General features: G+C 43.2%; 2 protein-coding genes across 5 annotated transcripts in view; both read left to right on the top strand.

Moving 5' to 3' along the window:
* Positions 1-3,474, top strand: part of Plekha2 (pleckstrin homology domain containing A2) — a 63,838-nt gene extending 60,364 nt beyond the window's left edge. For all 3 annotated transcript variants that reach the window (XM_020164411.2, XM_020164413.2, XM_074054628.1), the window contains one exon: positions 25-3,474. In XM_020164411.2, coding sequence (XP_020020000.1) covers positions 25-387 — 363 coding nt within the window. In that variant the 3' untranslated portion in view covers positions 388-3,474. The remainder of the gene's footprint in view (positions 1-24) is intronic.
* A 210-nt stretch (positions 3,475-3,684) lies between these two features.
* On the top strand, positions 3,685-13,790 carry Htra4 (HtrA serine peptidase 4). 2 transcript variants are annotated; one of them, XM_020164409.2, is made up of 9 exons: positions 3,685-4,289; positions 4,730-4,829; positions 5,699-5,903; positions 6,753-6,947; positions 7,362-7,394; positions 8,775-8,889; positions 9,284-9,341; positions 9,741-9,836; positions 13,003-13,790. In XM_020164409.2, exons 1-9 carry the CDS (start codon positions 3,812-3,814, stop codon positions 13,166-13,168), a joined length of 1,446 nt encoding a protein of 481 aa, XP_020019998.2. In that variant the 5' UTR covers positions 3,685-3,811; the 3' UTR covers positions 13,169-13,790. The 2 variants fall into 2 exon arrangements, with proteins under 2 accessions (XP_020019998.2, XP_073910720.1); XM_074054619.1 differs by having other exon boundaries at positions 13,008-13,162.
* The last annotated feature ends 1,297 nt before the right edge of the window (positions 13,791-15,087 follow it).

Raw genomic sequence — 15,087 nt, 5'->3', positions numbered from 1 at the left:
TTTTCTTCTCTTCTGTGTTCCCAGGAAATGTCCTTTTCCAGATCCATTTCTTTGACCAGGCCTGGAAGCTCCAGCCTCCCAGGTGGGCCTATTTCTGTCTCGTGTAGAGGGAGGCCACCTATGGAAGAAAAGAAAGCCCTCTGCAAGGCCCCCTCTGTGGTCTCCTCCTGGCAACCCTGGACACCTGTCCCCAAGGCCGGGGAAAAGCTGGTTCCAGCTGAGGAAGCTCTGGAGGACTCATTGTTCCTGCCTCGACTTGGGGAGAGCAGTACTGCTGGGCTGCTGCCCAGCTCCCGGATGAGGCACAGATCAGAGCCCCAGCACCTGAAGGAGAAACCATTTGTGTTCAACCTTGACGATGAGAACATACGGACCTCTGATGTGTGATGAAGCATGGCCACAGGAGGAAGGGAGAGAAAGAGGGCTGTGATTCAGTTTCTCTGCCTTGTTTGTTGGAGGACATTCAGAGGTCTTCATGGCCCTCATGTCCTGAAGGAAGCTCTGTGGGAGGAGTCCATCCAGCTGGCTTTTTTTTTTTTTTGTATTATCAATGCAGTATATTTAATTTAGGAAAATCATTAGGTTAGACTCATAGGTGTACCAGTGGAGAGAGCGTTCCTTGCCTCTTGTTGACTTTCCCAAGGTCTTCCTGGTAGGGGTTATTTTTTGTGCCTCCTCTTCTGAGGAGGTTGGGAGCTCTATTTTACCCCAACCAAGTTTTATTTCCTTGTCCTTGTTTAGTTTCTTCATTTCATTTTCAGTCTAGGCTCAGGATCTTAGGCCGGTCACCTGGTTTTATCCCATTTCTCTTTACTGGCTGGCCTTGGGGGAAGAAGCAAGGTGGTATTAACCCAGCTGAAAGATAATGAGATGGGGAAGATGAGGTCTAGCTTGAATAGGATCCACCATGAGAGGCAGTGCTGGGAATATCAGCCAGGGTAGATTCCTAGAGAACCTTCTGGGGAAGATGGCAATCCCTTGTGAGGTGCACCAGCCAGCTGTGGGAATTATTCTCTTCCTCTTGATGCTCTGTGACCCCCAAATGCTATAGATAAGAGTGGCAGATCCAACAGTCCAGTTTCTGGATCAGGCCCAAGGATGCGTGTATCAGTGTTAGGTGTTAGGAGTGTGGAGAGCAGAACAGTGTTATTTGAATGGGTGAGGGGTGAGGGTGTAATGTGTGGAATACATCTAGCTCTGTGTTAGAGGTTCAGATTAGCTTGAAAGCAGGTGCCAAGAAGAGATGGGTGATAGTCATCCTGCTTAGCTTTTTTGATTCATGTTTTCCAGAAAGGAGAAAAGTTCTGTTTGGGCAAAGGCAGACTATCTTGAATCTTTGCCTCAGAGCTCCTTTCCAATGGGTCAACATTTGTCTAATTATAAGTGCTGTGTCTTGTGTACCCTGATTGATTTGTTACTTTTTTATCCTTGTGTTGCCCTTTGGACAAAGCCATGAGCACTTGCATGATGAAACCCTGTAATCTGAGGAGGTTCCTTGTACTTTAGTGGAAGTATCTATATCTATATCTATCTATCTATCTATCTATCTATCTATCTATCTATCTATCATAGATAGATAGATAGTGTTAGAGGTTCCAAGTTGCTGGCTTGAGATTTCCCAGGTTTCAAAAGAGCCTAGAAAATTGAGTGTTCCGCCCAGTTTTAGGGTGTGCCTCCTTCCAATAGACAGGTCCTATTTCCAGTGCACTTGGGAGCATATGTCTCGCCAATGCCTGTGACAAATTGCTACCAGAAACTTGTAGGGGATTCTTAAAGGGAAAGCAAATAGTGCTCATCTCCATTTGTAACTTTTACCAGCTAGATCAAGTAATTTTATTTTAATTAGAAATTAGTAACCTAATTTACTTAGTGACCTAAGTAAATCCCCACCCTCCTCTGCCCACATTTAATGCTGGAGAGAAAGCTCTTGTGACATTCTTCAGTGGCTTGAGGGGGACTATGTTTCTTTCTGGAAGTGTAGTCACTCTGAAGCCTGGGTCATGGTGAGAATTTGCCCTGGTCACTGCATTGTGGCTGTCTCTCACTTAAGTTTAGCGTTGTGGTCCCAGGTTCCCCACCCCCACCTCCTCTTTAAAAATAAACTCTTGTGTACTTTTGTTCTCAGACATTTTGGGTTTGGGAATTACTTATTTACGAGTGATCATGGTCACAACCAACTTCATGTAGCATGATTTTAAAAAGCTATTCAAAATTCCTAAACCCCTTTGTGTCTGGTTTTACCTTCAGATTTTTCTCAAGAAAATTCTTTGCCTAGTCAACAGAAGTACATAGTGTGAGATGTGGAACTAAGGAAAATAAGGAACTTTTGCAGTGCCTGCAAACATCCCCTGACTCATGGAAATGATGTCACAGCTTTTGGTGTTTAAGTTGTCACAATCTACTTATTTCTCTCTTTTTAAAATAAACTCTGCTACATTGCTACTTGTAAATTCACTGGCTATTATAATAAGCTGATAGGTTTATATCCAGTTAGGTCTATTTGAGAGTGTGTTAAATTAAACATAATCCAATTTGTAGTAGCTTAATAAAGGGAAAACAAGGACTTTCTTTCTTTTTGAGGACTCTAACTGGCAAACACTTGCTAATGTAATTCCAATATCAGAAAAATATCTTCCATGAAGCCTAAATGTGAATACATTCCCAAATCTTATTTCAGAATTCCTTTTCTGTCTATATTTCTTACTTTCTGGCTAATTTCACATCATGGTCTTTTTTTGTGTCCTTGCTTTGTTTTGTTTTGTATATGAGATAGAATCTCTCTGTATAATCCAGGTTGGTCTTGCCTCAGCCTCCTGAGTACTGGGATTACAGGTATGTGGCACCATGCCAGGCCTTCCACAGTGTTTTCATGTGAGCCAAAGATGGTGCATATGTGATTGAAGCTAGAGTGGGATGCAGTAGAGGTTAGTGATCAAGTATAAGCTTGGAAAAATTCTGAGTAGTTATTTTAAAGGAACCAAAAGACATAGTGCATTTTCCTTGTGAAATACGACCCATGGGAATAGTTGGCTATTCCCATGAGGCTTCTGAAATGGTCTTGACCTGCTGTGTGTGCTAGTGTTTCAGGTGGTCTTGTCTCTCTCTCTCTCTTTCTCTCTCTCTCTCTCATATATATATATATATCCTTCTTTTCCTTCAGTCCCCTTTTCTCTTTGTGTTATTGCCTGCCAAGTCAATTACAGTCACTGGTGTTAGGTTGAGTTTGAATAAAGCAAATGTTTGGCAAAACACAGTTTGTCCCTCCTGCCTGCTTATGAAGGTGTGGGATGACAGTTGTGTTTTGAACCCAGTAGGGTTGGCTGTGAAAATGCACTCACTTAAAGCCCTGAGGGGAGTGCATGAAAACTTAATGCTTTTCAGTTTATGTGATCTCCTAATTGGTATGTAGCAAAAAATAATTTTCTAAAGCTGTTTTGTTGCTTGTTTTGTAATAAAACCATGTGAAATCCTGAAGTATGGTTGTGTGTTTTCCTAATGAGGACCTTCTGGCTGTGGGTGGGTGCCTGTCAGTCTGCCCCATTAGTGGTTTATGGATTTCTCGAGGTAGGCCCCTGCTCAGGGCAGGGCTAGGGACCTCCCTTCCCTGCTTGGGAGTGGCGCTGGCCCTGGGGCAGGCCGGGTGGTGGGGTATGCGGGGCGGGGGGTGGGGGTGTGCCGGGCTCTGCCTCTTAAAGTCTGCAGGCTGAAGGAGGAAGCACCATGACCAGGAAAAAGCGTGGCTCATTTTAGGTCACTTGTGAGTCCAGGGTGAAGTAACTGGAAAAGTGGAGCGAAGAGGGAAGGGAACAAGATGAGTAGACCTCAGCTGCAACTGGCTGGGCTCGGACATTTCTTCCTGCTGTGGCTGCTGTTGCCCCGGTTGCCTGTGCCCAGAGTGGAGGCCAGGAGGTCCAGAGCCTCGCTGCCCTGCCCGGAGGCCTGCGATCCAACGCGCTGTCCCCCGCTGCCCACCTGCTCGGCGGGGACGACGCCGGTGCTGGATCGCTGCCGCTGCTGCCGCGTGTGCGCGGCGACCGAGGGCGAAGCCTGCGGCGGGGCGCGTGGCCGGCCGTGCGCCCCCGGGCTGCAGTGCCACGCGCCGTTCCGCCCAGGGCGCGGCGGCGGCCGGCTGGGCACCTGCGGCTGCCCGGCGACGGGGGCGACCGTGTGCGGCAGCGACGGGCGCACCTACCCCAGCCTGTGTGCACTCCGCGCCGAGAACCGCGCCGCGCGCCTCCGTGGCGCGCTCCCGGCCGTGCCCGTGCAAAAGGGCGACTGCGGGGCTCCAGGTGAGCTGGATGGCCGCAGGCTCTCCGGGCGCGACACTTTGAACTTAAAGAAGTAATCATTCCCTTACTTGGATCGCACAGCTCGAGCGGGGTCCATCCTGTTTCATTTGCCCAGGGATCCAACCTTTTTTATGTTCCTGATTTTTCTTTCCTACTTCCGATGTCTCCTTACCTGCTGCCCCGTGGCTTCTCCTCATTCACTTTGGATACCATCATCCCTTTTTAATTTTTTCCGTCTCGTATGACAGGTCTGGTTGCCTCAAGGCATAGCCCTATGGGGGCCCCCAGTCACTTCGTAGGAGTGGGGAGCATGAGAGAGGAAGGAGAGGGACGGTGGGAGAAGGGAGGAAAGAAATTCACTCAGAGATTTGAGATACACGTCCAAATCTGTCAGGGATCGAGGCTGCCACTGCCCCCAAGCATGGAGCATTTCTTCACAGGAACCAGAAGCCCAGGCTGGCTCAGGAGCAAGTACAACTTCATCGCGGAGGTGGTGGAGAAGGTGGCGCCGTCTGTTGTTCACTTGCAGCTGTTCCGCAGGTAAAGCTCGCAGGAGCATCTTCTCCAGCTGACTGCTTCTCGGTGCCTACCTGCTCCAGGCCCCTTGCAAACATCATTAAATCGTAAAAACCGCTGCCAAGAAACTTAGGCACAAAGAGATTGCTGACCATGTAGCTCAGTAGTAGAGCCTACACCTAGCACGTGCAAGGCCCTGGGTTCCATCCTCAGCCTTGAAAAAAACAAAAAGGAAAAAAAAATCCATTCAAGGTTATTTAGCCAAAGAGCAAGGCACAAGGATTCTGGCTTCCGAACCTGACCTATACCTGTCTGGGCACTGACGTGGCTGGGGAGGGGGGCGGGGAGAGGAGGGGTTTTGTCTCCTTCATGTCCCATAGGCACAATTTAAGGCCAGATGTGGAAGCCAGCAGGCATCTTGGTGGTGATCTGGTCCAGCCCCATTGCTTGCATGCAAGGAAGCCCAGATCCAGATACCAAGATTAAATTTTTCTAGGTCACAAGGCCAGTTGCTAGTGGAAACCAAGCCCCCTTGACTCCCTCCCTGTCCAGGTCATTGATTTTGTGGCGCTTAACTCACAAATGCCTACAGTATTATCATTACCTGTGGCCTGTTTGCAGCAGAGGGCCCAAAGGTGCCACCCTCGCTCCCTCTGAGGAAGGAAGCAGTGTCCTTGAAAAGGGGAATTGACCTCAGCTCTCAATCCTGTTTGCTAGAGATGGCAGGACACACTGCACATGGAGAAGATAAACAGAGACAGGAAAAAGTAAAAAGTCAGAAAAAACAGTGATGGAGATATGTTTAATGTGTGTGAAGTTCCCCCATATTCTCAGATGGCGGTTGGATCTCCTGATTCCTGCCCTCTGCTCATATTGCTGTCTTCCGGAGACAGGTCACCTCTCAGCAACAAGGAAATTCCGGTCACCAGTGGCTCTGGGTTCATAGTGTCTGAGGACGGGCTCATTGTCACCAATGCTCATGTAATCACTAACCAGCAGCGGATCCAGGTGGAGCTCCAGAGCGGGGTCCAGTATGAAGCCACTGTCAAGGACATTGACCATAAACTGGACCTTGCACTGATTAAGATTGAGCCAAATGTGAGTAGTTGGGAGACAGTCAGAGTCTGCATGTTTGGGGATTTTCATCCATTTGCTGATGTTTTCTTTCTCACTCCACTAGCACACCACATCTTTTCTGTCTAGTATGTGCTTTTTTCTTCTTTCCTTCTGTTTATTATTTTTTTTTCTTGTCTGTCTTTACATTCCTGGTGGTTTCTATTAGTTATCCTGAAGTCTTTTCTATCTTTTGTTTTTCTTCTATGACTCCTCCAAGGCCGCATCTAGGAAAATAATTTCTCTGTCTTAAGATACCAGACATTATTGCGATGGGCTCAAAGCCACTAAGAAATGCTTTGAGACCTTTGCTATACAAGCTGGGGTCGGCATGTTGTCTGTGGGGTTTGTAGAAATGTAGACTCTCAGCCTCCAGGCGTATCTACTGAGTAGAACTTGCATTTTGCTAAGATTCCCCAAGTGTGTGGTGGGCACAGTACAGTTTGAGAAGTACTGTTCTGGGTGATCTCCTTCCTGTTTGTGGCTGGTTCACATTGCAAACTTTTGAGTTAAAATGTGCTAAATGAATTGGCAATGTCAGTTTGCATCCATCAGTTTTTTTGCTGGCAGTTTGCAAATAGTAATTTCTATAAAGCAATAAGTTTTAATCCTAGAGGTGATACTATCTGAACAAGTGAGAGGTTGATGGTAGTTGTACTTTGAGGAAGAAGCATATGGTAGCTAAAGAACCTTGTGTGGGAGGGTGCTTCTTTGATAAGTGCCAACATGACAGAGTTGGTGTCATAAATGTGTTAGATAAAAATATTGGGTGATTCTGCTCTTGATTTGTTCTCTGTCCTTTCTGACCCCCTCATCCCTCCTGCCTGTGTGCAGACTGACCTTCCTGTATTGCTTCTGGGAAGATCATCTGATCTTCGGGCTGGAGAGTTTGTGGTGGCGTTGGGCAGCCCATTTTCTCTGCAGAACACTGTTACTGCAGGGATTGTCAGCACCACACAGCGAGGAGGCAAAGAGCTGGGGTTGAAGGATTCAGACATGGACTACATCCAGACCGATGCCATCATTAATGTAAGTCACTTAAGAAGTCTTTCCTCATCCCAAAAGATACTGGCAGGAGATAGAAGAAAACTTCAGAGCAAACTCTTTTCCCTTTGGCCTTTTGGGCATGTCCAGAGGTCAGTTAGATCCCCAGGAGAGGAATGGAATTGTTAGTGTTTGAGCCTGTTGGATGTGATACCTGACATCCATGTTACCAGATGGTCTGGCAGTCTGTCATAGAGCTCACACTGCTGCAGAACGCAGGGTCCTCTGTGGTTCTTTTTACTTATACTGACTTCTGTATTGTGATGACAGGTGGCATGATTACGCCTGCCTTGGAGGACCAGGTGTACTAGAGCAGGCTGCTTCTGATAAACTCATTAGGATCTATGTATAAATGACATCAAGTGTATTCTCATGGCTTTTTCAACTTTTTATCTTTAGCACGGGAATTCTGGGGGTCCTCTGGTGAACTTGGTAAGTGGCCATTTTTTCTTTGTTACTTCCTATTTCTTCTTCCTAACTTTCAAATTCTATGATGCAGACTTGAGTGGCATTCTTGTATAGAGAATTGTGGAATGATGCTTTTTGATTCTTGGATCTTAAGTAATTGGTTAGGAAAAAGTGTATGATCTATGATGGATTTATCATCCTGTTGTGATCCATCTCACGGAGAGCACCAATGTTCTGGCTTTGGTTTACTCTGAAGTTTTCCTCTTCTGTAGGCTTTCTGTATTCATTCGACAGTTACCAAAAGCCCCAGATATTAAACCCAGATTTATACCAAATGACCAACTATGCTATGTAATGTATATTGTTGAAGAACTCCTGCTTTTGCACATGAAGAACCGTCCCTCATCTGAAAATGCTAATTATATAATGTGATCTGTTCAGGTTTTTGGTCTTGACCTGCTTATAGATGGCAGAAAAGTTGCAACCAGAACCCATTGTTTTATCATGTATTTCTATTAAATTTGATGTCATATCTCCAGAGGAAATGTCAAGATTTCCAATTGTTCAAGTACATATGAAAACACAAGTTAGACTTGTGCTTCCCTCTTTAAACATTTGCATTTGTGTGTGTGTGTGTGTGTGTGTGTGTGTGTGTGTGTAGGTGCTGGGGTGGAACTGAGGAGGGCCTTGCACACACTAGGCAAATGCTCAACTCTGAACTACATCCCCAGCCAGTTGAGCGCATCTTATCCTCAACATTGCATGTAACTTTTTGTGCCTGCCTTCTTTGTTAGACAATGAATTCACTAGAGCAGACATATAACACATATGAACTTCAAGCTATACTTCAGGCCTACTGAATTATAACCTGTGTTTTAATATGACCAGAAATCTCTTTGCTGTCCCTGCCAATACTTGACAAAGTCTAAAGAAGGATGAAGTATATAGAGCTACTTCACCGCTTTAGTTCAGCCGACCTTCATTTCCAAAGGTCTATTTTGCTAGTTCCTCCTAATAGTTTCACTGAAGTGTTGCTGAACATCCAACAGCTTTTTGCCTTTTCCATGTTTACTTGTAGCTTCATTTAAGTACTAAAAAGGCAAATACACCTTATTCTCTTATTTGTGGCAAAATGCAAACAGACTTGTTTTTTTTTTAAATCACTGTACTTTGCTAAAGGAAAAATGAGTTTGAGATTAAAAAGAATATCCTCAGCCTTGACCCTTTGACCCTGTGACGCCACACTAGTTGTCTTGCAAAGTGACATCCCTTGCTTTCTAATGAAGCAGTGAGAATTTCCCCTTGCCCTGCTTCTGATCCTGATGATTACTGTCCCCCTTCCCTCTGAATGCAAACGCTGTAAAGTTGCAAAGCTGCATGATAAAATGTCTTCTCCCTTGCCAGGATGGTGATGTGATTGGCATAAACACATTGAAGGTGACGGCAGGGATCTCCTTTGCCATTCCCTCAGATCGGATCAGACAATTCTTGGAAGAATACCATGAGCACCAATTGAAAGGTGAAGGGAGTTGGGTTTTTTCCGTCCCCTCTTGTGTTCTTCAGGAGCACTCTATTTTGTGGACAGTGACCGTTTGAATTCTTTATGATACTGGGTCTCTGGCTTTCAGATCATGTAATGGTGGTTTAGGCAACCATGCCGGGGACTAGGCAGAAAAACCAAGCATGAGCTGTACCTGGAAATGCTTGGATTAAACTAGTGCAGAAATGAAACCCGTGGGCTGGAGGTATGTCTGTGTTGATGATAAATGTTCTTTGAAGCATGCATTTCATGGCAGACAACATGCAAGAGTGGCTACAACAGCAAAGAGATTCTGGGACTCTGGTGTCTTTTAAGCTGTGCCAAAAAGAAAGAAGTTCCGTTGTGAGTCACATATTATAATTTTCCTTTCCAGGAAAGGCTCCTTCACAGAAGAAATATCTGGGTCTACGAATGCTACCCCTCACCCTGAAGTAAGCACGAGTTTGTGACCTCTGGGATGCTTCTCAGAGGCAAAAGTCATAGCCAGACAGTCTTAGTCGGAAAACTAATGCACTTGGACTGCGGTGAGAGTACTCTGTGCCCAGAGGCTCTATTTGTCACAGGGCAATGTCTGCCTCTGCCTGTACCAGTGTTCATTAGACAAGAGTGCCTTTCACTGACACTGTGCGGTATCATGTCCAGTGATCCTAAGCTTTGGGTACAGGGCTGGACTTCTTGTAGAGGAAAATATTGAAAGTGGCTGGATGGGACCCTCACGGGTGCCTGAGAGCCTTGGGTGGAACACACAGGCTGTACTGCTGAGAGCTTCATGCTTTCCCAGGCCTCAGATGTTACCTCATTGTGTTTGCGAACCTTCTCTTCCCTTCCAGCCTTCTTCAAGAAATGAAAAGGCAAGATCCAGATTTCCCTGATGTGAGTTCTGGGGTTTTTATCTATGAAGTGATTCAAGGATCAGCTGCTGAAAGGTAAGTACAGGGCAGGCCTTGGCCTAGTCTCCTGAGCTCTTTCTAGGTGCATGCATGGAAGCTTTCATGCATGAACTACAATTGCTCCATCCAGTACTGTGTGGTCAGAGTGATTTAGGAACTGAATTTAAAATGTCATTTCACTTTAGTTGATTTAACCACACCTTTTTTTTTTTTTTTTTTTTGGTGGTACTAGGGCTGGAACTCAGGCCCTCACACTTGTTAGCCAAGCACTCCACCATTGGAGCCTCTCTACCAGCCAACTTTAGTTGATTTAAATGAAAAAAAAAATCGTGAAATATTTTCCCACTTTCCTTTTTGTCTTTGGAAGGATTTCACTTTAATCATTGCATGGTGTAAGAGATCACATTGGGCATGTGTTGTTTTGAGTGTATTTCAAAGACTTACATGAAACAGTATAAAATATCTGTCAGAAAATTTCAAAATATTTATTGCATGTTAAAATGACAATATTTTAGATATACTGAGTTAAATAAGATACATTATTAAAATTAATTTTATGTTTTTTTTTAAATGTATTAGAAAATTTTAAATGACATATGTGGCTTGTATTATATTTCTATTAGACAGTGTTGATATGAGTAAATAGCCTAAGTTTAAGTTAATTTTGTTATGAATTACCAAATCTACCCTCCTTCCCCCCCTCCCCCTTTATTTTTAATTCTGGGGATTGAACTCAGGCAAATGCCCTAGCCTCCAAATTTACCCTCTCAATATTAATAATTGCTGCTTAGCAACTATTAAGTCTTATGTAATCAAGTAATTGATAGTTATTAAGTATTAATGGCAATTAATTAATAGTACATAATTAAATCATTTAAAGAATTAACTGCTAGTTCATATGAATAGAAGGATTCAGAGTATTATAAGTTTTAGTGCATATTATATATAGATCTTTTTTTTGTGGAACTGGGGTTTGAACTCAGGGCTTCTTGCTTGCAAAGCAGGTATTCTACCATTTGAGCCACACCTCCAGTCCATTTTGTTCTGATTATTTGGAAATGGGGGATGGTGGTCATGAGAACTGTTTGCCCAGGCTGATCTCAAACTGAGCCTCCTGATTTCTGCTTCCCAAGTAGCTAGTATTACAGGTGTGAACCATCAGCACCCGGCTTATATGAAGGTCTTTTAAAATATCTTAAGACCTGTGTCATAAAATCAAAGTGTAGAGCAGCCTCCGAAGAAGATTCTCCAGCTGACTATTGTTGTTTTGGAACATTTAATATTAGGGAAGAGGTAGCTGTCTTACAAATAGTATTTTCCTGGGCCTCACACTTCTTCATTTCCTCTGGGTGTTTTTATTTTTCAAGAGCTTAGCCATCCATTTAGACTACAGCAACTCTTTCATAGGGGGAAAGAAATCATAGGTACCAACAGTTCAACATGGTCAAGTGTTAGGACTCAGGAAATCTGGCTTGTCATAGGCTCTTCTAGACTTCCCTGGTTCCTGCCTGGCTCTTCCCCCAATGCCTCATTTTTAGCTTCTGGTCCCAGGCCAAATTGACTCCTTATAGCTCCTAAGTTTTTGTTACTCCAAATGTGCTGTGTAAGCAGTGGTGTTAGCATCAATCAGAGCCAGTAAGAAAGGCAGAATCATAGCGCCCTCCACCTTCCATTGGATCAGTCTTCATTTTTTCTTTTTTTTTGAAATATGTAGCCCAAACTGGTCTTTTGATGCTCCTATTACAGCCTCCCAAATGCTGGGATTACAGATGTGAGCCACTGCACCTGACCTCTTTGTGTGTGTATGTGGTGCCTGCTATCAACCCCAGGACCTTCTTGCACATGCTAAGAACATGTTCTGTCCCTGAGCTACCCCCAGCCAGAATCTGCATTTTTAACAAGAGTCCCAGGTGGCTGTAATTATGCTAAAATGTGAGAATTACTGGAAGTCACTGATATACAGAAATCCATCCTTTCTGGCTTTTACCCACTTTTTTTCCTGATGAAACAGGCTACACCTACAGCCTTACTAATTCTTTTCTTCCCTCCTCTCTTTCCGTCCCTTCTTCCCTTCTTCCCTTCCTCCCTCCCTCTGGTACTAGTGGTTGAACTCGGGGCCTCATGCTTGCTAAGCAGTTGCTCTACCACTTGAGCCACTCCCCCAGCCCTGTTTGCATTGCTAATTTTTGAGACAGGATCTTGCTTTTTGCCTGACTGGCCTGGACTGCAAACTGCCTATTTGTGCTTCTCAGTGCACCTGGGATGACAGGTACACACCATTGTGCCCAGCCATTGGTTGAGATGGGGGTCTTGCTAACTTTTTGCCTGGGCTGGCCTCAAACCTTGATCCTCCTGATCTTTGCCTTCCAAGTAGCTAGGAATACAGGCTTCAGCCACTGTGCCTGGGCCTCCCTATTTCTTTTTAAACTTCAAATTATCTTGGTAATCCTACTACGCTATCATTTTTTCTTATGCTTCTGGTTTCCCTTAAATGGTGTCTCCTGGAATTATTTAATCTGATGTTTCTTTTCCAGTTTATTTTCACCTTTGAGACAAGTCATCAGTCTGTCTGGTTATCTATTTACTGAAGTTTCATTTTTGGAGCTGGTTTTTGTATCTACATTCTACTGTCTATGTGAAGAAAACATGTTAGAGACTGAACAACCACAGCTTTGAGGAAAATAAGCTGAGAGCCAGAGCTTTCAATATTTAGTCTTGGAAGGTTGACTGGTTTTTAATTTGCTGAAAGCAGAACACCTATAAAATGGCACAGCATACTCTGCACTTCCTTAGACTATGGGCTGTCCAAATCAACTGATCAGAGAAAAGTCAGTGTTTGGGCTTGCACTGTGGCTGGTAAGACTGGGAATGTGCTTGAGGTTAACAGAGGTCAGAGATGAATAGAAATAAGAAGCAAAACTTCATTCCAGATCAAATCCAACATACGGTAGGAGTAAACTCCTTATGTGATTCTGATAGGATATTAATTTTACAAAGGTAAATACGATTGTCCTCTGGGTGATTTCATAGCATATCTTAGACAGCCTTCATATTTGGAAGGATTGAGGCTATCTGTAGCTTCCTGGTTTGTTTAATGCCAGCAAAATAGTTATGTCAGACAGAGAGATGCTGTGTTCTAGATGGGGCAAGTAAACCTCTCATGGTTTCATGGTCTTCTTTTTCTTCCATCCTTTCTTCCCAGCTCAGGATTGAGAGACCATGATGTAATTGTCAGCATAAATGGGCAACCTGTTACAACCACAGCTGATGTCATCGAAGCTGTTAAGGACAATGATTTGCTTTCCATCATTGTGCATCGAGGAAGTCAAACCTTGTTCCTGACAGTCACACCTGAAATAATCAGTTAGCTATCTGACTTTAAAGAGAAATTGTCTAACAAAACCGAAATTATATTACCTGGTTTGTATTGAAGATGTGCCAAAGATGGTAGAGGCTTTAGGATTTTTTTTTTTATAAAGACAAATGGATGCTTTAAACACACACACACACACCCACACACACCCACACCCACCCCATCAGGGATCATTAGATGAAGGATGCCATTCTGCTGCAAAGAACCCTTCCTAAGTCAAGTGGAAGAAGGAACTGGGACACGGTACCAGGAAATCTGGGGAAATGATGAAAATTTTAAAGATAGGAAACAATTAAAAAAAAAAAGGCACAGTTTCTAATTAAATCTTGACAGAGGGACATTTGTGGCTAGAGAGGAGGGGCACGATTTAGAGGGCAGGTTGAAACTGGTGATAGCAGATTATTACACAGGAATATTATTAATGACTCACCATCCAATTATCACTCTAGCAAGTAGAAATAGTTTTGGTCTCTAACCATGTTTCTGACTGAGAAAAGAGCATCTGCTATAAAATAACTTCTTGAATAAATTACAGGCTTGTAGTTTTTTTACTCAAATTCTTCCTGGCAATGCTAATGATTTCAAGTCTTGGAGTTGCCAAAGGTTTTTTTTTTTTTTTAAAGAAAACTTTCATCAGGTGAGGTGGCTCACAGCTATAATCCCAGCTAATCAGCAGGCAGAGATAGGAGAATCTCAGTTTGAAGCTACCCCAGGCAAAAGTTAGCAAGACCATATCTCAAAGAATGGTGCTTCATGCCAGTAATCCCAACTATGCCAAAGGTGGAGGCAGGAGGATCAAGGTCCAAGATTGGCCCATGCAAAACAAGTAACCTACCTGAAAAACAATTGCAGTTAAAAAGGTCATGGCTCCAATGATAGAGTCAAGCATGAGGCCCTCAGTTCAAATTCCAGTACCATCAAAGAGAAAAGGAAACAACTTTTGGTGGGACTTGGAAATATCCCTAAGGAGATTAAAAATAAAAGTGAAATGTGGCAGGATTTATGGCTTAATGTATGTTATAGTAATATTTTAGTTTCCATTTGTAGAGTTCCTTTAGAGTTTGCTAAAATTTTATTTTTTTGCAGTGCTAGAGATTGACCCCAGAGACTTGTACATGCTAGCAAGCATTCTATCACTGAGCTACACCCTTAGCCAAGAAATGAGATTTAAAAAATTATTTAAAAAAATGTCCCTTAAGTTTTATGCAAAGTTTTAGGTTTTTTCCGAGGAAAGGGTCTACTTTCTTCACAATTAAAAATACTGCTTTTTTGGGTTCAAACCCCAGCCCTACTAAAAAAAAAAAAAAGAAAAAAGAAAAAAGAAAAAAATACTGCTTTAGGGTATAGTGATTATGAATTAAGAGTCTATCAATTAATACTGTTATACAAGCAGGATTAAAATCAGTGTGGTTCAGAACTTTTAAAACAGAACAAGATACAAAATTGCCACCTCTGGTAATAGAACAGTGATCTTTTTAATCAAGGGTGATAAAGCAGAAACTTTTAGGAAAACTGATACAAAATGATACAATATTTTCAGGAAAGTTATTTTACCTGCAATTCCTGACCTTTAAGTCAGTTATTATGAGAGTAAATTTTGAGTGGTTTTATCTTGTTTCTAGAATTTGTAAATTATTCTGAAAAGCAGGGTTTTGGTGTGACTTGCTTACTGAGTCACCTTTTAGTAACTTAACAGTTACTTAACTTAGATTACAAAAGATGAGAACCAAGTTTTGAAAAGCACTTATAATTCTGAACTCTTCCTTTTATGCTTGCTTAGAGACAATGTGTTCCCCTTCTCCTTGTTCCTATATTCAATATCCTGTAAATAGGAAGATGCTTTTCTTTTCAAAGGCGTGGACTTCTCATTTTATCACATCTAACCATGAAGAGGAGTTTTACAGTTACTTGTAT

This window comes from Castor canadensis, chromosome 14 (genome assembly GCF_047511655.1).
Source record: "Castor canadensis chromosome 14, mCasCan1.hap1v2, whole genome shotgun sequence".
In the NCBI taxonomy this organism is placed as follows: Eukaryota; Metazoa; Chordata; class Mammalia; order Rodentia; family Castoridae; genus Castor; species Castor canadensis.
The sequence above is the reverse complement of the archived record's forward strand: the minus strand, read 5'-3'. Positions and strand labels throughout refer to the sequence as shown.

What these genes read in the sequence shown, in the direction of transcription:
- Htra4 (XM_020164409.2), top strand. Translation starts at nt 3,812, where the DNA reads ATGAGTAGACCTCAGCTGCAACTGGCTGGGCTCGGACATTTCTTCCTG. An exon ending in GGGCGACTGCGGGGCTCCAG is followed by an intron (nt 4,290 to 4,729) that starts GTGAGCTGGATG and finishes ATTTCTTCACAG; the next exon opens with GAACCAGAAGCCCAGGCTGG. An exon ending in CAAGGATCAGCTGCTGAAAG is followed by an intron (nt 9,837 to 13,002) that starts GTAAGTACAGGG and finishes CTTTCTTCCCAG; the next exon opens with CTCAGGATTGAGAGACCATG.